This window comes from Halichoeres trimaculatus, unplaced genomic scaffold, assembly GCF_033239565.1.
Source record: "Halichoeres trimaculatus isolate MK-OKI-2021-1 unplaced genomic scaffold, fHalTri1.1 fHalTri1_scaffold_21, whole genome shotgun sequence".
Classification (NCBI taxonomy): Eukaryota; Metazoa; Chordata; class Actinopteri; order Labriformes; family Labridae; genus Halichoeres; species Halichoeres trimaculatus.
In genome coordinates this window covers 1-22,952 of record NW_027437199.1, presented here as the reverse complement: position 1 = coordinate 22,952, position 22,952 = coordinate 1, and the positions used below count along the sequence as shown (strand labels likewise).

At 42.6% G+C, this 22,952-nt stretch overlaps 1 protein-coding gene across 5 annotated transcripts; it reads left to right on the top strand.

Moving 5' to 3' along the window:
* Window positions 1–375: 375 nt before the first annotated feature.
* Window positions 376–20,545, top strand: tulp3 (TUB like protein 3). Of its 5 annotated transcripts, none has more exons than XM_074698662.1 (12): window positions 376–488; window positions 8,641–8,682; window positions 10,927–10,978; window positions 15,267–15,429; window positions 15,501–15,737; window positions 16,898–17,031; window positions 17,123–17,314; window positions 17,994–18,106; window positions 18,970–19,087; window positions 19,181–19,279; window positions 19,365–19,536; window positions 19,609–20,543. In XM_074698662.1, the coding sequence occupies exons 1-12, from the start codon at window positions 469–471 to the stop codon at window positions 19,740–19,742; spliced, it is 1,476 nt and encodes a 491-aa protein (XP_074554763.1). In that variant the 5' UTR covers window positions 376–468; the 3' UTR covers window positions 19,743–20,543. The 5 variants fall into 5 exon arrangements, with proteins under 5 accessions (XP_074554763.1, XP_074554762.1, XP_074554766.1 ...); XM_074698661.1 differs by lacking the exon at window positions 376–488 and adding an exon at window positions 3,858–4,452 and having other exon boundaries at window positions 19,609–20,544; XM_074698665.1 differs by lacking the exons at window positions 376–488; window positions 8,641–8,682; window positions 10,927–10,978 and adding an exon at window positions 12,821–13,337 and having other exon boundaries at window positions 19,609–20,544.
* The last annotated feature ends 2,407 nt before the right edge of the window (window positions 20,546–22,952 follow it).

Below are 22,952 nucleotides of genomic sequence, written 5' to 3'. Positions count from 1 at the left end.
AAAATACGTATATATGTCAAAAACAGAGGTCTACATTTGAGGTAATGACAGGAATCAGTTGAGATATTTTAAAGAAAGCAGCAATAACCATCATCGGATGAATGAGTGCCTCTGACATAAAATGTTTCTTGTGATAATTTATTTTTTTCCGTCACTGTTTCAGACATAAATTGTATTAGTAACTGTGAACCAGGCAGTTTATATGTTGGATATCTGTGGACCATTTCAAGCCGAGGGAGGGTTGGGGTAGCGGGGTCCGAGAGGCCCACTGCTCCACTGACATCGATTCAACACCCTTTCTCCAAAGTCTCCCCCAATCAGGAGCCACGTAAGAAACCCGCGGGCCAATAGGAAGGCTCGTTTTTAGTGTGTTCGGTTACTAAGGACTAAGTTACCGAGTTCCCCTCAGCCGCGTCCACAAAAAGTGTCCTGTTGCACGAGGATCTTCCTTAGCAACCGCGGACAAACATGAGCTACTACAGCATCAGGTAATATCGATCCAACGCTCCTGTCGTGGTTTGTTCATGTTGGTGTTGTTGAGGTGTGCTCTGAAAGCGGAGGCTAAACGTTTTCTCTAACGCGAGAAAAGTCGCCCACAACTTTTGTAAAGGCTCGGTTACAGGCAGGGCTGAGGGGGCTACCGTTAGCTTCAGTAGTTATAATCAGATATAAACATTACACACGGAACACTGCAGACATACGACCCTTTAATTATCCTAAAAGACATCAGACGATGATCTTTCTGTGTAAACCTGGAGCTCAGAGCCAGAGCTAACGGTTAAGTTAAAGAATAAAGAGCAGACAAACTGCTGAGTATCGCAGCCAAACCATGTCTGAGGAAAGACATTAATTTATAAAGCTACATTTAACGTTTGTCTACCACATGAGCTCGTTGTGTCAAAGTGTTGTTTTTAAGTCTGTTACACACAGAAGAGAAGAGAAGTCTCCCATCTCCAGTAATAAACACGGTTCAGACACGCAGAGTCATTATTCAGCTGTAACAGCGCTGCTGTTTTCAGTGAAGCCTTATGGTCACAGATAGAAGCTGTCTCTTGTGCTCTTCCTTTTATTTACGACCGATACAAACCAAGTGTTAAAGGCACCGAGCTAACATAAACCTATCAGTGTTTTCTTTGACTTACAACACATCCAGTTCAGCTCTGACGGTTGAGCTTTTCAGCCTTTCCCAGATCCAGGAGAAAACTGTTTGTGTCATGTTGGAGCATGCCCTGTAGCCTTTTCAGCGTTATGGTGTTCCTGCAGAGAAGTTCACTTTCTCCACAAGCAACGAGCCTCCAGAGCTGTTCAGATACAACAGTACCCAGATCAAACTGTCTGTTTTTGCTCTGTGTCCTGAGAGGAACTGTCAGCTTCATGCACCACTCGGTGTTTTCATCTCATGTCCACTCAGATGATGGTGGAGTGCACATCAGAAGTGTTGTTGTCCAAGTGTCTCATGTCTGCACTGTAAATAATCTCCAGCCGGAGCAGAGGTCTGCTTTCATTTTGCAGGGAGATGAAAATCAAAGCAGCTCCCACACTTTCCTGCTCCGTTTCCTGCTCCGTTTCCCCCTGGTTTCCCCTGGTTTCCCCCTGGTTTCCCCTGGTTTCCCCCTGGTTTCCCCCTGGTTTCCCCTGGTTTCCCCTTGGTTTCCCCTGGTTTCCCCTGGTTTCCCCTTGGTTAGCTGGATCTTTTTCAGTAGATAACCCTAACCCTGCAGATAATAACTGTCAGTCATACTCCTGTAATGCCAGATGATGTTTGCTACACTTTCAGTAAGTGGCATTTGACTTGGCGTTGTTTTTGTTTTTCTCCAGATATCTGACTGGCTCAGGAGAACGTGTTGGCTTTGTAGCTCAGGCCGTTGAGTAATCTGAGAGCCACCAGCTGCGGTGCACACTGCTCTGTGGGGTCGGAGGGTTTGTGTTAAAGTTCACAGATGGCTGATTTGCTTTTCTGATGCCTTATTACATTTTTTTTTTCATTAATGTCTCACTAACATACGACTTACGAATTAACATAACTGTTATTCCTAGGAAGATTTTTCCCCACGGCACAACATACTCCCATCCTCTCACAGGAATCTGCTGTGTCAGTTGGCAGAGAAAGCAGTTTGCTCAAATCCCAGAATCCTCTTCAGGACTGACTGAGGAGTTTAAAACAGTAACACAAATGTGTTTGTAATCTTTTGTTGCATGGTATTTCTCCTCATTGCTCAGGTTGTCAGTGCTGACAGTTGAGGCTCTGCCCTGACTCAACATGAAATCATCCCATGCCCTCCGGTGGACACTCAAGGAACCTTTTGTCTTATTGTTAAAATGATCATCTTAATTTAGACTAGCACATGTAAAAGTGAGAAAACACTGAGCAGACCACACTTAGCACAGTGTTTTTGATACATACGCAGTCACTATGGTTTCAGTTTTTTTTGCAGTGTAAAAAAAACTAAATTTTATGCAGTTTTTGCAACAGAAAACTGTCTTTCCATGTTTACTTGCACAACAGATCAGAAGTGAGGGAATGTCCCCGTTTCTTTCCTCTATGTTATCTAGGTTTTATTTAAGTTTCACTGATAAATTTTGTGTACAGAGAAATTCGACATTTTTCAGATGATAATTTTTTCATGTTTGTACTGAAACAGTGGGTAGTACAGTCTTTGAGTCAGGGTTACATTAGGATATAGTTCTTATTTAAAGACAGAAACTTGACTAGTATTATTTTCTTACACCATTTGAAGACTTAAAATAAATGGAGGCACTGTTTTGTCTTTAATATCCTGAAGTAAGACATTTTCTGGCCTTTCTATCTGAAAGTGGCTCAGGTGAACAAGGCGATGTTTTCTGAAAATAAGACATGAACACTTGCTTAGATTTCAGTTTTCCCAGTGTCCAACTTTTTAAGGCAGTGTTTGTGGTTTCAGGATGAGTGTGTTCAGTGTGTGTGTTTGGGGTGTGCTCTGCCCTCCACAGTTGGAGTCTGGGTAGCACCTCCTCAGTCGTTGCTCTGATGATGTCGTGCTTTTATCCAATTGATTCAGTTTTTTGAGGAGGAGATGGTGAAATGGTTAAATGAAGCAGTCAGCACCGTCTGGGTGTGTACCTGTGTATCTTGTTTTGGCACTGAAGGAGATGAATGTGTGAAAGGAATTCATTTAAAAGCTTGTCTAAACGATGAATTCTGGTTAATGAACTGGGATAACATCCTCTCGTGGTGTGTGGCGCTGGTTGAACTCTAACAGGCATGGTTCGTGGTTCAGATGTGACTTCCTTGGCTGGAGCTCACCTTGAGACTGAAGAAACGTCTCTGGTATTTCTTTCTCATTGTTGGCCTCAGGCTAACGTTCAGCACTGTGAGCTTGAACTTTTAGAAGTTACTTGGTTTTAAACTTACAACAAGTCAACTTTGAAAGACATAGACGGGTAATTTTCTGAAGCCTGGTTAAGAAAGTCGAGTAAAACATGAGAGTGTCCCTTGGAGTCCTCGAGGGAAATGCCATTATTATCAACTTGTTGTAGCTCATTTCCATCATTTGTTTTCAGCTGAATAATTACTCCCTCTGGTGGAGCATCCCCCGCTCATAACACTCTGACTTGTGCCATTTTACCTCCGTCTCTTGGGACAAACAAACACAAACACAGTCATGATATTTTTCCAGTGCTTTCTCTCCCTCTTGCTCTCTCAGATAGGCACAAAAATGACTGGAGGCTCTTGTTGCTTGGCAACTAGACTAAGGTCCCCACAAGGTATCTGTTTTTAGAGAAGGTGATCTATAATTTTCACTTCATTGAGTTAACCTTTAAATCGGCGTGTGCTTTTCTGAAATATGTTACTCAGTAATCCGGTAATGCTGAGAGGAAGAGCATTGTTTCTGCAGACAGATCTGGGCTATTTTCAGCTTAATAAATTTCTGGCGTTGCATATAGCTGGGGCACCAGACAGGAATCACATCTGCGGTTAGACGTATGGTGTTCCTCCTTTTTGAGTCACAGGAAATGAGCCGGGACTCACTGCTGAGTCTTGCACAGACTTACTGGAAAGTTGTGTTGCGTAAAGTAAAGCGAGCGTAAATATGAGTTTTTTCTTTTATATTTTTTATTCAGATATTTCATTTGTAATTCTGTCTGTCACTTGCCTTTACCACCATCCCTGCTTGAATCCTCATGTGTTGCCTGAAGAGCGAAGTCATGGTAACGGCTCCCCAACCTCCCGGCGCTGTCACTCCCCTGGGTGGGACGAAGCTACTCTTTCTCTGTGACATAACAGCAGAGATGTTGGAGCCGCTGGGGCTTTTTGTGAGGAAGCACTGTGCTGTGACTCTGAGCTGCCGTGTAAATGAAGCTCGTAGGGACGCTGTAGAGAAGACAGAAGTGGACTAGCATTCCTGCAGCTGCAGCCATGGACACTCTGAAGGATGGGGGGTCTCAGCCTGTGTACAGCCGCTGGTCGTACAGGTACAGCTCCACACAGGGCCACGCGTAGTAAGACATTTAGGAACAAGAAAAGAAAGTCTTTCCTCTGATCGTCACCTTTTGACACGAATGTAAGCAGCGGAGCGACTGAGCTGCAGGCAGAGCGGTGTTTGTTGCTCATGTTTCTGCTGCCGTGATGTCGTTACTTATTCAGAGCATCAGGCTGTGGCTGTGCTGTAACCAGAGTTGGTGATTTGCGTTTGTGTGGCCAGCCTTTTTTATCGCTCTTAGCTGCTTGATAGAAACACTACTTCACTACAGACGTGCTCAGAGTGTTACCTGCTTAAAAAACTGCATCAGCCATGATTTTTTACTCTCTCTTGACATTTTGCGTTGTAATTTAGACTTGGTGAAAGATAAAACTCACACTCAGACATCTGGACTTTATTGGCAATGGAGGCTGTTAAATCAGCAGCTATGAAAGGTAGGATGAACAGTTAGTTGGTCAAAGCGTACAGGAACCATGACAGGTGAGCCGGACCCTGAGCTGCACCTCTTTCAACCCTAAACCCTGGATCTTTCTTCACAGGAGCTGATTTTATTTTCACTTTGTTTCTTTACTGTAGTTACTGCCATGACATGGCCTGCTTTAGTTTATGAGCCATGGAAAATGTCAGAATCAAGCAGGTTTATAGGAGAAACTGATAGTAAACATTTGAACATGGGATCAGGAGTTAAAACAGGAACAAAGTCAAATGGTCCTCCATGACTCAGTGTAGGATAACATGCTGTAACTCAGTTTACTGTAAGGAAACACAACATTACACAGCTTGATGAAGTATAACTTAGGTGATGTAGCTTAACGCATGGTAACTAAGTGTAATGGACCAGAACATGAGGTGTAATGTCACTGAAATGTTTAGTCAGTTAACTTGGTGTCCATACAGTCACAGAGTTACACAACAAAGACTTAACACAGCTTATTATGACTAAATATGAAATTACATTAATAACTAAATGGAGCTTAATGTAAAACAATGTAATGTAACAACACTTTACAAAATGAACAGTAATGTGACTTTATATGCAGCTAAGCTATTTTCAGTTGACATAACTTAGAGTAAAGTGCTGTAACCCAGTGAAATGAAGCTTAACTTCATACAATGTAACAATACTTAGATAAATGTAACAAAAAGGGATGAAAGGTGATGTAATGTCCCACCAAAAAAAAACTAAATGTAATGTGGCAACACTTAACAACATAACATGACATATTGTTTTCAAACATATCATATTGTAAACATTGAAGTGAACATATTATAGAGTAACATATTATAGAGTAACATATTGTAGAGTAACATATTATAGAGTAACATATTGTAGAGTAACATATTGTAGAGTAACATATTATAGAGTAACATATCATAGAGTAACATATTATAGAGTAACATATTGTAGAGTAACATATTATAGAGTAACATATTATAGAGTAACATATTACAGAGTAACATATTATAGAGTAACATATTATAGAGTAACATATTATAGAGTAACATATTGTAGAGTAACATATTATAGAGTAACATATTATAGAGTAACATATCATAGAGTAACATATCATAGAGTAACATATTATAGAGTAACATATTGTAGAGTAACATATTATAGAGTAACATATTATAGAGTAACATATTACAGAGTAACATATTGTAGAGTATCATATTGTAGAGTAACATATTGTAGAGTAACATATTGTAGAGTAACATATTGTAGAGTAACATATTGTAAAGTAACATATTATAGAGTAACATATTGTAGAGTAACATATTATAGAGTAACATATTATAGAGTAACATATTGTAGAGTAACATATTGTAGAGTAACATATTATAGAGTAACATATTGTAGAGTAACATATTATAGATTAACATATTGTAGAGTAACATATTATAGAGTAACACATTATAGAGTAACATATTGTACAGTAACATATTATAGAGTAACATATTATAGAGTAACATATTATAGTGAAACATATTATAGAGTAACATATTGTAGAGTAACATATTGTAGAGTAACATATTGTAGAGTAACATATTATAGAGTAACATATTATAGAGTAACATTGTAGAGTAACATATTATAGAGTAACATATTATAGAGTAACATATTATAGAGTAACATTGTAGAGTAACATATTATAGAGTAACATATTATAGACTAACATATTATAGAGTAACATTGTAGAGTAACATATTATAGAGTAACATATTGTAGAGTAACATATTATAGAGTAACATATTATAGAGTCATATATTATAGAGTAACATATTATAGAGTAACATATTATAGAGTAACATTGTAGAGTAACATATTATAGAGTAACATATTATAGAGTAACATATTGTAGAGTAACATATTGTAGAGTAACATATTATAGAGTAACATATTATAGAGTAACATATTGTAGAGTAACATATTATAGAGTAACATATTATAGAGTAACATATCATAGAGTAACATATCATAGAGTAACATATTATAGAGTAACATATTGTAGAGTAACATATTATAGAGTAACATATTGTAGAGTAACATATTACAGAGTAACATATTATAGAGTAACATATTGTAGAGTAACATATTGTAGAGTAACATATTGTAGAGTAACATATTGTAGAGTAACATATTGTAGAGTAACATATTGTAGAGTAACATATTATAGAGTAACATTGTAGAGTAACATATTATAGAGTAACATATTATAGAGTAACATATTATAGAGTAACATATTATAGAGTAACATTGTAGAGTAACATATTATAGACTTACATATTATAGAGTAACATATTACAGAGTAACATATTATAGAGTAACATATTGTAGAGTAACATATTGTAGAGTAACATATTGTAGAGTAACATATTGTAGAGTAACATATTGTAGAGTAACATATTATAGAGTAACATATTATAGAGTAATATATTATATAGTAACATATTATAGAGTAACATATTATAGAGTAACATTGTAGAGTAACATATTATAGACTAACATATTATAGAGTAACATATTGTAGAGTAACATATTGTAGAGTAACATATTATAGAGTAACATATTATAGAGTAACATATTATAGAGTAACATATTGTAGAGTAACATATTATAGAGTAACATATTATAGAGTAACACATTATAGAGTAACATATTATAGAGTAACATATTGTAGAGTAACATATTATAGAGTAACATTTTATAGAGTAACATATTATAGAGTAACATTGTAGAGTAACATATTATAGTTATTATTGTTACAAAATAACAGGGATTTGCAGAGACATGAAGTTTTCATCTTTTTAGTCCTTGTTTTGTGTTTTTCTTGGTCTGAGAGCTGATCTTACTAACTACCAAAGGTGAAGGCTTTTTATTAACATGAAGAAAACAGAAAATATTCATGGTACGGTAACATGGCCTGTGGCTAAGAGGAAGCATTTTGTCATCAGCTGATGATGATTAAAAAAAACTCTGGAGTACTTTATGTTCTGCACTCAGAAATAACTGTGTAATACAACTCATTATTATTTCATTCAACGAGTCTTTGCTTCCAAAAGCTCCTCGACAAACAGGAAAAATCTACGCTGACCTTTGCAGACCTTCAACCCTTCAGAGTGTAAATCTGTACAGCTCAGTGTGAAGACCTCCAATTACAGGGAGGCTTAAGAAGCGACGGCAGGTTTTTTTAATCAATGCTGTTGACAAAGGTGAAATCTCCATGGTTACCGTGGCCTCACACACAAGGAGAGGACAACAGTGGTGTGTCCTCGTCTTGTCACCCAAGCTGTGACAGACTAATGAAACATTGATCACTCACAGCGGTGATGAGGTGCTGTCAGCCTGACGTGTGTGTGTGTTTATGTAGCTTGTATAAATGTTTCATGGTAGGGAGGAAACAAACTTTAAACCTCTGACGGATTAAAGTTTTCAGGATAACACTCTAAAGGTTGCTGTAGCTGTCTGACAGGTCCCCATGTCTTCATTATCAGCCTGTTTGTCCGTACATAGATGAATGAATGTCACCTCTGCTAGATAGCTGCAGCAGTTTTCCTAAAAACTTTTCAAAAATTCTCATGACTCTTAAAGTGTCTGAACTGTCTGACTTGTTCTTTTCTCTTATTTTACACGTCCCACGCTGCTTTCTCCCCTGGTGTTTGTTTACCCTGCTCTCCAAAGACCCTCCACCTCTGCCAGCTATTCCTCCAACTCATCAACCAGGTAGGCACAGTGGGCACACACACACACACACACACACACACACACACACACACACACACACACACACACACACACACACACACACACACACACACACACTCACTCACTCACTCACACACACACACACACACACACACACACACACACACACACACACACTCACTCACTCACTCACACACACACACACACACACACACACACACACACACTCACTCACTCACACACACACGCACGCACACACACACACACACACACACACACACACACTCACTCACTCACTCACTCACACACACACACACACACACACACACACACACACAGAGTCGACAATATCTTAACAACATCAAAATTTCTGAATCGTTTTGAAGAGTTCGAGGATCAAAGCCTGATGAACTCAGATTTTAAATGAGTGGAAAAATCAAACTGAAAAAGTCTGAATCTCTGTAACCCATGCGGTCAATAAAAGAAACTACCTTCAGCTGCTAAACTTCCATCCATCCCTTTCTTTAACTTGCTTAATGATAGTCCTGTTCGTGTAATTAAAATCCCATCCCACCCCACAGCCCCCCCTGCTGTCACCAGCACCTGTTCTCAGGTGTTGTAATGAGGCCCATCTGTGTGCCAGTGTCAGCACCATCAGACGCTTAGAGATGGATTTGTGAGTGATGATATGACACGATGGAGCAAAAGGACCAACTCTGATGCAGACCTGACGTTTGGCTACAGATGAGGATGTTCATCTGAACACTGCAGACTTAGTACGGTGCAGCTTAAACGAGTTTCTGGAAAAGTTTCAGTAACTAACCTTCACAGGTGAGTTGTGATGTCAGGGGCTTGAGGTCCCTGAGACGAGTGTGTGATCATCGTCACGTCACAGCTGTCAGAGCTGTCAGAGCTGTCAGAGCTGTCAGAGTAAGAGGAGGAGGCGGGGCGTGGGAATGTGTGAGCCAGGTTTGAATGAAGACATCGAGGTAGAGTTACCTGAAGATTTGTCATCCAAACTTGTTTCCCATAAAAAGCTCAGCTCATGACATCCAGTGATGAAGCTGACAGAAAAGGATGAAGTAAATCAGAAAGGGAGTTAGTGACCGTCACATTACCTCAGCCCCAGAGGAGTGACTGGTGAGACTGACTCGTCCGTCTCTGACTCAGACTCCTGATGCTGCTCTGCTTTTTGCTCGCTGGCTGTAGCTGAGCAACAGGTGCAGAGTCCCTTCAGATAGCTGTCCTGAGGAAATGCCCAGAGGATCCAAACTGCAAGCTAGCTGGATCCGTCTGTTATCTCTGTCAGTCCCTCCAGGTAAAGATAGACAGAGTTAGCTTAAAAATTACGTTTCACTGCCTTCTTTATGCTAAATTTCTCAATAAAGCCTTTACTGCAACTAGGGCTGGGGGATATATCAAACATACTCCATGTATCGCGATTTAGCCGTGAAAATATATAAAATGACTCTATGGCCGTACAAACAGCAACCTAAATGTTTTCAGACGTAGGAACGTAAATCTCTTCTGTGAATCGCTCGTTTCACTCTCTGCTGCTCAGCCGGTGTCCTGTCACAGCGAGCACCACGCTCCCCCACCCACCCAGAAAAATCCTCCTGCGCATGCGTGTTTAGGTATCAGCAGAGGACAGAGGAAAGTCACCTGCACGTCTCATCAGTCGCGGGTTGTGGGTTCCTGTTTCCTGTAGTGTAGCTGATTGTTCGGGTTTGCTTTGCTGTCCGTAAGATCCCTGATTCTCTCCCAGCTCTCCACGAGAAATGAACACGATATGGGATATTATCAGAAGACAAACCCAAATACAATTCAGTTCAACCAGACCCCTAAACTTTACCTGGTTAAGATTTTCCTCTTTTTGCCCCAAAATTTTAGAAATCCAACTTAAGGTCTGCTTGAATAATTACACATGTCATTTTGTGCATCAAAGGGTTGGATTTAACATTATTGTTGTGATTTATGGGAGAAATTTAGAATATAGAGAAATATACATCGATAGCCTACAAATCTGGAGATATTGTTTTTTGGCCATATCGTTCAGCCCTAACTGCAACTTTAATTCTTCTTTCTTCTTTAAACGCCCTTCTTGGTTAAATTCAAAGAACCCTCTGCAGGATGCAAGATATTGATTAGCTTTAGCTTTAATTTATTGTCCGTAACGGGGACCTCTACAGGTTTGGTGAGGGACTTAAAATACTTCTGCAGTTTAAGGTTTCATGTTTTCCATCTTCCTTTCTTTTCCCTCAGTGGCATCGAAGAAGACGGCGGCAGTCTGATGCAGCAGAAGCTTGAAAAACAGGTTAAGAAACACGACTCTTTACACTTCATCACCTAGTGCTTTCCTGTGCTACACTTTATTTTTAATGTTCTTTGTGTTACGTTACATTGTCTTACATTACATTTTAAATAAAGTTTATTGTTTTTATTTGAGAAGATATTGTGTTATATTAAACTTTGCTGTGTCAGCGTGTGTGCCGTTACACTGCTGCAGTCCCTCACAGCAGGTTACTTAAGATGACTTTATAATATTTACATGACTTTCCGTTTTGTTTCTGTGTTTTTATTACCTGACCTAACATGCATTAACACGGGGAAACATTATGTTACATGTTGTTGTCGTGGAAGAATTAGTTTGCGTTGAGTTAAATGACTTAAGGTCACATCATGTAAGACGGCGTTGGATTAACTTTAAGTCACGCTACACTTCTTTGGTACCTCACAGCAGGTGACATTACTTTAATATTTCATACTTTACAACATGTTTCCATCTGTTCTGTTAAGTTCTGTCACATGTCAAGAGCACAAACAGAAACAGAGTATATTTAGTAAGATCAGTGTTTGAGGGCTTCCTGTTTAAAGCTGAAGCTCTGAACAGCTGCTGTCTCTTTCAGCCGGTGTCTTTAAAGGACTGGATCGACTGTGGTGTGAAAATGTGTTTTATGAGCATCCAGGGTAAAAAGCTCAGAGGACACAAACCAGATTAAAGTTATGAATTGGTGCATAAAAGTTCAGAATTTGGGACGAAAAATATTTGGAGCTAAATTTGTTGTTTGCAGGTGAAAGTAAAAATCACAGAAACTATCCTGATAAATTTTCTCTGATCCTGCCAAAAAAGCTGACATATTTTCCTCATATCAGCCCAAATGGAGAACATTTTATAACGCGTTTGTTTTTCTGGACTTGTTTGTCAGAAAATCTTCATCCAGTAAAATTTGTGAAGATCAGCAGTGTCTCACTGACGGGGATGATGGCCGGGTACAGCCCCCCCCCCCATGAGTTCAGGCCCCACAGACGACAGCGCAGCACCACACAGAAGCTTTCAACATGACGGGACACTGTGCCTTTAATGTAGTTCAGGATGACTTCTCTTGATAATTCAGTGAACACAGCATAGCACGATATAACACACCTTAACACGACACAACCCAATATGATGTGAGAGGTTTTCATACCTTTTATTAGAAGGATCAAAAACTGAATGTGAACCATGGCCCTTAGCCCAATCTCCATGTTTCATGTGTGTGTTCTGCTCGTCTGGCACATCCTCTTCACCCTTCCTTAAATCTCTAGTTGATCTCTTTGTGGTACCTTGACCTCCAGCATGAATCATCATCTTTTCTTAGCGGTGCTTTGCCCACGCTGTGCTGACAGATGGAGCACTCATGCTTTCAGATGACCTGGGGTGCTTAGCTCTGATATCTGTAAGGGGGGTTTACAGCTGGCACGAGAAAGTTCAGCATCACCGCGGTGGCTGCATCTCGGGGATTAACGTTGTTGGCTTCCTGTTTTTCACCTGCCTGGTCACTTGGAATGTTAATACCTGCGTCCTGAAGTGGAGCTGCTCTGCTTGATGCTGCGTTTCCTGACGCTGCATCCTCTGCCACAGATTAGTCTCTGAGTCTCTGTGAGATGCTCCATCCTAAACCAGGCGGAGCAGCTGCAGCGTTTGCTTTAAGCTGAAAACCGTTCTCCTCTTCCTCACACAGCAGGCTGCGAGGATCAGGAGGGAGGACTGGGGAGCTCAAAGAAAGAGAGGGATTTAGTGTGTGTGTCTGGCTTTGAGTGAGTGTGTGTGTGTGTGTGTGTGTTTGTGCTGTGGTCCTGCTGTGGCTCTGTAGTGCAGCTCACACTGAACTGACTGCAGTCAGCCTCGCTCTGGGCTCCTGGTTTATGTAACATGAGGACGAACACACGTCTCGTTACTGGAGACACTGATGAAACCGTCGCTCACGAGACGAGTCTGTCCCTGAATCCTGATCAGACACGTCAGAGTTTTAGAAATCAACAGGTCGAGCTCGGTGGTTGTGACCTCATCTCACTTCAACCCCCCCCCCCCACTGGAGTGCTAATGACTGCTGCTTCAGTTAGCAACAGTGGCTGACACACACACACACACACACACACACACACACACACACACACACACACACACACACACACACACACTGTGGGGTGCAGAGAGGGACACAGAGGCTGTGGGTTTATTGAGAACCAGACTTGAGGAGAGGACTGAGAGGACTGAGGGGACAGAGACTCGCAGAGACCAGGAGCTCTCGAGCAGAGTGTGTGGTGCTGACCGGCTGCAGGAACATGGGACGTCTTCTTTAGAGGAACCTGTTGACTTTGGCTCAACCTGTGACAGGATGTCTCTGGAGCTGGTTGGTAACGTTTCTCTGTCCTTTCCTTTATCAGTTTGTCTCAGGGATCCAACCCACAGATATTTTAGCTTCCTGTATCACTGAGAACTGAAATAATTCACCACTGAGTTTCATGTTGTTCTGTATCAGTTGAAAAGACCCATACCTCTTCAGATGGGATTGTTACTGAAATCTATTTGTTGTCATGTTTGAAACAGGAAAGACTTTGAGAGGAAGTCCTGTCCTCTTCTGGACGCGCGGGCTACTTGCTCTCTCCTAAAGGTGTTCACAATAGACTGGCCCAAAACAGCAAGATGAGGGACAGGAAACACAGACGGGTCGGACCCTGACTGTACCAACAGTCAATTCAAAGTAAAAGCTGAGTGTCGGGAGTTATTGGGAGTTCAGTTGATATATTTTCAATTCATCAAGACGTCAGTCTCAGTTGTTGCTTACTATTTGCAATCTAATGTTAAAATCAAACATTTATCAGGGTTTGGTTACAGCTCAGCTTAACCTTATTACTTGGTTGAACCTCTTTCTGGGTTCACTGGAGTTAGTGGAGATTATCTGAACCCACACTTCTGCTTTTTATGGTTTTGTTGGAGCCTGTACCACATACTGTGATTTAAAGTCAGATCTCAGGACTTTAATGTGGAAAGGAACGGCTCAAAATGACAAGTGTCAATGACGATCAGCTCGTTATCAAGCTCTGCTCCAGCCTGATAACGAGCCATTCATTTGAACCAGGTGTGCTGGAGTGGGGTAACATCTAAAACATGCAGGGCAGGGGGTCCCCAGGACTGGAATTGAGAAACACTGACTTAAAGTAACTTTTACTTTTTGACTTTGCTGCATTATTCTTTCCAAGTGAATATTTTTTGGACCGTGTTTTCCCTGGATATGGATGAGTGTACCTCTCAGACTCACAGGAAGTCTTTGCCTGTGGGGGAAGCGTGGCTGTAGCCCTGCAGAGTCGAACCAACAGTGAAATGTGCTGCAGACTCTTTCCCAGGGTTTGTGCAGTGACAGATGAGTTCTGACAGCTTTTTGGTTTGGCAAATATGAGACTTGGCCTTCTCTCTCTTCCAGTCCACTGAACAGCATCACTAAACAGCACTTGTTGTTGTGCATTTGACGCACTAATTAACGCGCTTGTGTAATCCAGCGGCTGCTTTGACCACAGAGACTGGAACTTTGGGCGAAGAGGACAGCACGACAGCAGCATGACAAGGACTTTGGCCTCAGTGAAACCTCACAATGAATCATTATGAACCCAAGAATATATCAGGTATAAGACGAGGCTTTGTGCCACAGATGACTGCTGTTTACGTCCTGATCAAGCCTCGTTACTCTGCCTACATGGATTGTAGAAGATTCTCTGAAGTAAAAAGCCACTTTGCTTCAGCTGTTCAGTGAAGACATTCAACCCCCTGAGGCCTTGGCACGATTGTTTGCTTGTTTTTTTTATCTGCTGCTCGCTTTTGTCCACACTCTGAGTCAAACGGTGTCAACATTACTTCACTTTTCTTTGGTACAGCCCGGTGGATGTTTGTGTCTTTACATTTACATTGTGCATTGGGTATTCTTAATTATTTAGAATTTGTAAAAATGAATGAATAAATAAATAACAATTATTTACAGGTAAGAAGAGAACAAACTCTAGCTAATACAGGTGCCCCCTGCTGGCCATTAGAAAGACTGCAGACTGCAGCATTTAGCAAGTTTTGCAGTTGCTGTGGTTGTTGAACGGAGACTCTGTGCAGATGATGAACCCTTTGATAATGATTCAGTTTTCAGTGAGGAATAAAGTCTTCACTCTGCAGGAAGACTAAATCTTCACGGCCCTCTGCCACATTTAAAACCTTCCTTTGATAATCGGTGTTTACAGCGTGTCCTTCAGCCATTGGCTCAGGATGATTGTCACGTCTGTTTCTGTTTGGCCCTCAGAGAGCTCTACTGGAGCAAAAGCAGCGGAGGAAGCGTCAGGAGCCCCTCATGGTCCAACCCAACACAGAGACTCGACCCCGGCGTCCCAGGACGCGGCGAGGCGAGGAGCAGGCCCCACTGGTGGAGTCCCAACTCAGTGGCACCAATGACCTCATCATGGGCGGTAAGGAAAACGGTCACCTCTGTTTTTACGCCTCATTCTCTCTGCCACTTCATCTGAAACTTCTGCTTCAGGTATCGACGGCCCTGCAGCCTTCTTAGGCCCTGAAGTTCCTGACCAGGGAATGAAAATCCAGATCCTGTCAGTGAGCCCAACACAGAGCCAGTCCCCACCTCAACCACAGTCTCAGTTCCAGCTTCAGCCTTGTTCTCAGCCCCAGTCCCCCACGGCCGAGGAGCCTGAGCGGGACGGAGACACTGAGACGCTGCTGGAGCCAAAGACAGACATCCATGAGTTACTGCAGAAACAAGGTACCATGAATTCAGGAGTAAGCCTCCCTCCACCTTCGGTTTGTGTGTCTCTACGTACCTACAGAACGTTTGACCACATGCTGCTGTAGCTTATGCCTTTGTGCATCATTTCAAGCTGGCTTACCTGACATTTCCACACCACACTTTATCCCTCACATACTCCATATTTCATGATGATTCTCTGAAGCAGAGCTGCCTCCCCCCGTTTTAACTTTGCTCCTGAGATCTTTTTTGGACTCATGTCTCTGTTGTTGTGTGATTGAGGACGTGAAAACAGGTTTGTTTAGAGTCCAGCTCTACCTGATGAATTCAGTTCAACACGGAGTCAGACGTCTGGGCGTTTCACACATCTGTGCGTTTCATACGTCTGGGCGTTTCACACATCTGGGTGTTTCAGACTTCTGGGCGTTTCAGACGTCTGGGCGTTTCAGACGTCTCTGCGTTTCACACGTCTCTGCGTTTCAGACGTCTCTGCGTTTCACACGTCTCTGCGTTTCAGACGTCTCTGCGTTTCAGACATCTGGGCGTTTCACACGTCTCTGCGTTTCAGACGTCTCTGCGTTTCAGACGTCTGGGCGTTTCATACGTCTCTGCGTTTCAGACGTCTGGGCGTTTCAGACGTCTCTGCGTTTCAGACGTCTGGGCGTTTCAGACGTCTCTGCGTTTCAGACGTCTGGGCGTTTCAGACGTCTCTGCGTTTCACACGTCTCTGCGTTTCAGACGTCTGGGCGTTTCAGACGTCTGGGCATTTCAGACGTCTCTGTGTTTCAGAGGTCTAGGCATTTCAGAGGTCTCTGCATTTCAGACGTCTGGGCGTTTCAGACTTCTGGGCGTTTCAGAGGTCTGGGCGTTTCAGAGGTCTGGGCGTTTCACACGTCTCTGCGTTTCACACGTCTGGGCGTTTCAGACATCTGGGCATTTCATACGTCTGTGCGTTTCACACGTCTGGGCGTTTCATACGTCTGTGCGTTTCAGACGTCTGGGCGTTTCAGACGTCTGGGCGTTTCAGACGTCTCTGCGTTTCAGAGATGTCAGAGCAGCATCAGTCAGCAGGGCCCTTGCTGAGTCTGCATGAAGACATGGAGCGAGTGTCTTTTGGCTTCATTCTCAGTCTGGCAGAAGGTTTAGTCACGTTGTCTCACATCTCTCCTTTCTTCCAGGTCTGTGTGGCAGCATGAACTTCGATGAAGCCAGCGAGCACGAGGAGGACACAGAGGAAGAGAGGACGCGATCCATGTCCTCAAACACAGACGCTGTCAGACCATCTTCTGCTGCTAGCGGCAAAGACGTTCCAGTAAATCCCCCCAGCAACACAATTCAAGGTCAGATTACAGAAACCAACTTCATCCAAACGGACGATAACGTGTCAAACTCTCCGTGTTCAGGAGCTGTTAACTCCTGGGTCGCCAACAGCGGAAAACCCGCTCATCGACGTGGCCAATCTAGAAGAGTTTGTGTTTCGCCCAGCTCCTCGAGGCGTCACGGTCAAATGTCGAATCACGAGAGACAAGAAGGGGATGGACCGCGGGCTGTACCCAACATACTTCATGCACATGGAGAGGGAGGACGGCAAGAGGGTGAGCGTCTTACGTCCTGGTTCAGGATTTCAAGAGTTAGATTAACAAAGGGCTTCTACAGTTCCCGGGTTGGTCTGTTCTGTCCACAGGTCACAATGTTTCATGTTGGCAGCAGATCCAGAAATCGATCCTGAATTGATCCAAAGTGGTCGTTAAACTAAACTCAACCAATATTAAAATGAGTTAAAATGTGTGTTTTTCAGATTATTTCATGCTGTAACAATGCTTCTTGGAAATAAACGGAAGTCCATTTAAAAAACAGTTTATTTCTCTTTTGGACGGTGTCACACTCGTAACCATGATGGGATGAGTGGCAGAGCTGAGATTTTGGGTTATGTCCATGAATTTCTTCTGCCAATGCTGAAACACTATTCCCTCTTTCTTTTATGCAAGATCAGTGAGATGTTTTTTTTTTTCATCTGTGGACAAATTTGGGCTCGGCCTTTTATTCATGAAACCTTTTGGAGCTGGAGTAAAACGGCTTACAGTTGCTAAATTTGTGGGTTTGTACACTTGAAAATCCTGTGAGCAGTTTGTTTTGTGTGTTTAACTCTGAGCAAAGAAAAAGTCCAGAGTAAGTCTTGGTGCAATCACCTGCCACTCTCCTCCAGTCTCTGTTAGTGTACGGTACATCCTGGACCTTAATATCATGTTGTTGTTTTTTTGTTTGTCTTTTCAGGTGTTCCTCTTGGCTGGTAGAAAGAGAAAGAAGAGTAAGACGTCCAACTATCTTATTTCAGTGGATGCCACTGATCTGACCAGAGAAGGAGAGAGCTTCATCGGGAAACTGAGGTACAGTTGCACACAGAGTAATACTCACATTTATTCACTGAATGCAAAACTGAGTTTATGTCTAAATGTTTCAGAAAAAAAGGTTAAAAAATGTAGATTATCCGGTTTCATACTGACTGTACAAATTCTGATGTTACAAATGAAATGAAGCTTCTGGATCATTTGTAGAAGATCTTTACGTTGTTGTAAAACAAACTTAAAATTACTTCTGGAGTAACTTGTAGTTTTTGTAGATATTAACTTAATGACTCCTGCTAATGTTGACACATCGAGGGGCGTTACTAAACTGACTTCAAAGTAGAGACATCCATGAGTTGGACTGAGACAATCAGAATCTGAGAGTTTGTCTCTGAAAGACACTTTAAGTCACAGATATCAACACTCAACATGGCAGTGAAATACTGTAGTGGGGAGCTGTTCATAAAAGAATAAATACATTGATGTGATTGCAAAAGAAATATCCGAAATACTAAAGTGAAACCTTAACAATGCAAGAACAAGTACAGATGGAAGTCCTTCCAGCATTTAGCAATCTGAGGAGGATCCTTTGGCTGGGACGTGTCCAAAATCCCTTTAACCTCCACTCACCCTCACTTCAACCTCTCTGCCTCTTGCTAGAGCAAACAAAAAAAAGCTTAAGCAAGCTTTCAATGTGCCAACGGCTGTTGTTGGGCTTCAAAATTCAGTGTTAGAAATCAACTTGTGATGTCATCAAAATAAGTTTTGAACAGTCTCTGATTTCTCACTGCAAAGCTTCTGAAAGAGTGACACAACTTGCTTATGGAGGGCGAAGAATATTGTCACAGAAGATGCCAAAATCAGCGAAAAATCCCAAAGTTACTCATGATGTTTGTATCTTTCAGGTCCAACCTCATGGGCACCAAATTCACCGTCTACGACAACGGGACCAACCCCTGCAAAAACGCTGGAGCGCTGCTGGAGGAGAGCAACAAGCGGCAGGAGCTAGCAGCTATATGCTATGTGAGCTAATGAACGACTTTGGTTGTTTCATTGTTTTTACGTCCAATGTAGAATTATCTGTTAAACCATCTCACTGTGTGTTTTCTATGACAGGAGACCAACGTGCTGGGATTCAAAGGACCACGTAAGATGACTGTGATCATCCCAGGCATGAACATGAACTTTGAGAGAGTTCCTGTGAGACCTCAGAACGTTAGTACAAATACCAAAGTCACTTTCTTTACTTTGCTCATGCTCTTTATAACCTCCACTAATTGCTCTTCTTTGGGTTTTGCAGGAGCAGGAGAGTCTCCTCAGCAGGTGGCAAAATCACGCACTTGAAAACCTGATCGAGCTGCACAATAAAGCCCCGGTGTGGAACGACGACACTCAGTCCTACGTCCTAAACTTCCACGGCCGTGTCACTCAAGCTTCAGTGAAAAACTTCCAAATCGTCCACGACAACGACCGTAAGTGCTTTACTTTCACGTCTACATTTCCTCTTGACTCTGCTCTGTGTGATGTTGTTTTCCTCTCCTCAGCTGACTACATCGTGATGCAGTTTGGCAGAGTCGCAGAGGACATCTTCACTCTGGACTACAACTACCCCATGTGCGCTCTTCAAGCCTTCGCCATCGGCCTGTCGAGCTTTGACAGTAAGCTGGCCTGTGAATGAACCCCCAGCTTTGACCTCCACACTAACACCTCCGCTGCCCAAATCTCTTCTCATGGGACTCAGAGGATGCCGACAGCAACACGGTTCATCCCATGAGCCGCCGGTTCAAGCTGAGCTCATGGAGGGACTGAAAGAGGATCACGGTGCTGTAACTGTGCCACCATCCTTGTCTCACAGTTTTCACCGGGTATTTGTCTGATCATTTTGTACATTTGTATACACACTTAAAGGGAAAAAATAATAAAAACACTCTAATCTGCTTACTTCTCAGTCATCTGGTGAAAAAAAATCTATGTAGTATTTATAAAAAACTTGTATTTTAAAGGAGTAATCATATTTCTCACTTTTTCTGTTGCCTTTATTTTCCACTTTAAACAGTTTTTCCTTTTAGAATATCAGCTGGAGCGTCTTTCTGATGACCAATCGTTTTGAAGTTATTACTCTGTATTCTGGCGCCCCCCTGAGGCCAAACCTCAGACTATCAAAGCCTTTTACTCTTGCATAGATCTTTATTTATGAATGTTTCCCCTTGCACCCTCTCCTAGCATATTCTAACTCATGTGTTTCGTGTGCCTATTTTAATGACTTGTGTAAGGTTTGTTTTTGTGGATAAGTGTAATTTTTATTTTGTGACTGATTTTTGTTTATAAATAACGCAAGGAGCTGTCATTTAAAGGAGCATTAATGCAACATTGCACAATTGAAAACAAAAGGAGATACACACTGCAAATAAAATTCAGCTGACTCTTTCTTTAGGCCTTTTGGATTTTACAGAATGATTTTTAATAAGATGTATAGATTTATATTCCAAAATATCTGTACACCATAAAGATTTGAAAGAAGAATTGATTGAATGCAAATCAATTAAAACTGATATATGTGTGAGAATATCAGAAATCAGAAATGCTTTATTGATCCCTGAGAGGAAATTACATTTCAGTTACATCCCATCCAAAAAGAAAAAAGGGAACACAAAGTGACATGAGAAACAAGAATGAGGGCGCCTTGGAGCTTAAGTGTGCCCTGTGCCCCGTTATAATTTGTATGTAATAAAAACAGAGGGAATAGATGGAAAAAAAGTAGATTTTGCACTAGGCCCCCCTTTTTAGAAAAAAAACACCTCAGTATTTAAGCACATAACAACAAACATTAACTGAAAGACTGAACAAACATCACTGCACAGCCACCATATGGGCATGCAGCCTTACTCAGGCACGTGCATCAACTGAACTGTAACAGATCCAGAGACGCCGTTGAGTCCATAGTTGCTTTTTAGGGTTAGGCGAGGAAAGATTTTGGATCAGGGTTAGGGTTATCCTGCCTGATTAAATCCCGAATGTGAGCGGGCAGGCTGGATTCTGGGGAAGTCTGGCTGGATTTAGAGGTGAAATTTTTTTGTTATTTTTGGTTCATCCTCCCAATCTCTTTCCTGTTCATAATAGGACCACAGTTTCAAATTTCTATGATAATTTTGGAGATCAAGTCTGGCCTGAGGCCTGACATCTATGTTGCTGCCTCTAGTAGGAATACAGTTTAAACCTCGGTTCAATAAGGAGAGTTGGCTGGTAGGGTTAGGGTTAGTTTATTTTTCTCTGCTAAAACCATCACATTCTTAAACCACTCCTGCATGAACAGGCTCTCAAGGCTCTCTAGTTTTTTGAAAGTTTAATATGACAAAGCCAGTGTTCTAAGATTTTGCAGGCTGTGAGGTGAAACCAGTGTACTTTCTCCCTAACCCTAACCTAACACTAACCCTAACCCTAACCTAACCCTAACCCTAACCCTAACCCTAACTAACCCTAACCCTAACCCTAACCCTAACCTAACCCTAACCCTAACCCTAACCCTAACCCTGACCCCAAACCTAACCATGACCCTTACCCTAACCCTAACCTTAGCTCACCTTAACTTAACCCTCAACCGGACCCTAAGCCTAACCTCAGTATAACCCACACTGGATCACCGCTCGCTTCAAGTAAACGGCCCCAAACTTGCACCTTACTCTCCACCAGACCCTGGGGACCCGACCTTCCTGTCAGCACCTTGCTCTCCACTGGGCCCCCGGGGGCCCCGAACCTCCTGGCGGTACCTTGCTACCCACGGGACCCTGGGTATCCGACCCTCCTGTCGGTGCCTTGCTCTCCACCGAGCCCCGGGGACCCGACTCTCATACCTGTGCCTTGCCCTCCACTGGGCCCCTGGGAGCCCACACTTAAGCCCCCCTCCGCGGACTAAACCAATCAGCCCGTCCGGAAAAAACCTTGCGCCCCTGGTAGGAAGACGCGTTTTTTGATAACGGCCTGGAAAAAGGCTTTAACATACCCGAACCAAGCTAAATGCCAGCTTCCTAGCCTCAAGTATAATCTTTAACCTCACATCCCGATCTAAACCCCAACCTAACCCTAACCCTAACCCTAACCCTAACCCTACCATTTAAAACCACTTAAAAACATGAACCCTAACCTAATACCATATCCCACCATCAACCCCCCCTTTTTTTTATATTTTTTTTATTCATTTTCCTTCCTTTCCCCCCCTCCACCACACACACACACACACACACACACGCACACACGCGCACATGGCACACGCATGCACACACACACACACACACACACACACACACACACACACACACACACACACACACCTCTCCAGCCAAGCCCCCTCCTCCTCTCCCTCACCCTCACCTCTACCCTGTTCATTTCCAAAGAGGGTCAAGGTTATTGACAAGGAACCATGGATAGACAATACGCGCCGGCCCGTGCAAGCCCTTGACATTCCCATTCAACCGGCCAGTCGATTGATGAACCGGGGGGTGTCACTGTAAATTTCCCCTAACCTAACCCTAACCCTAACCCTAACCCCCCTAACCCCCCTAACCCTAACCCTAACCCTAACCCTAACCATAACCCTAACCCAACCCTAACCCTAACCCTAACCCTAACCCTAACCTAACCCTAACCCTAACCCTAACACTAACCCTAACCCTAACCCTAACCCTAACCTAACCCTAACCCTAACCTAACCCTAACCCTTCACCCCTAACCCTAACCCTTAACCCCTAACCCCTAACCCTAACCCTAATTTTCAGAACCCGCCCCAACCCCAACCTGGACCCGTGGTGACCTGGATGGCGTGTGCATGATCACGCCATCCTTCGGATGGCGTGATCCAAAATTTTCCCTCCCCTAACCCTAGGTTACGCTG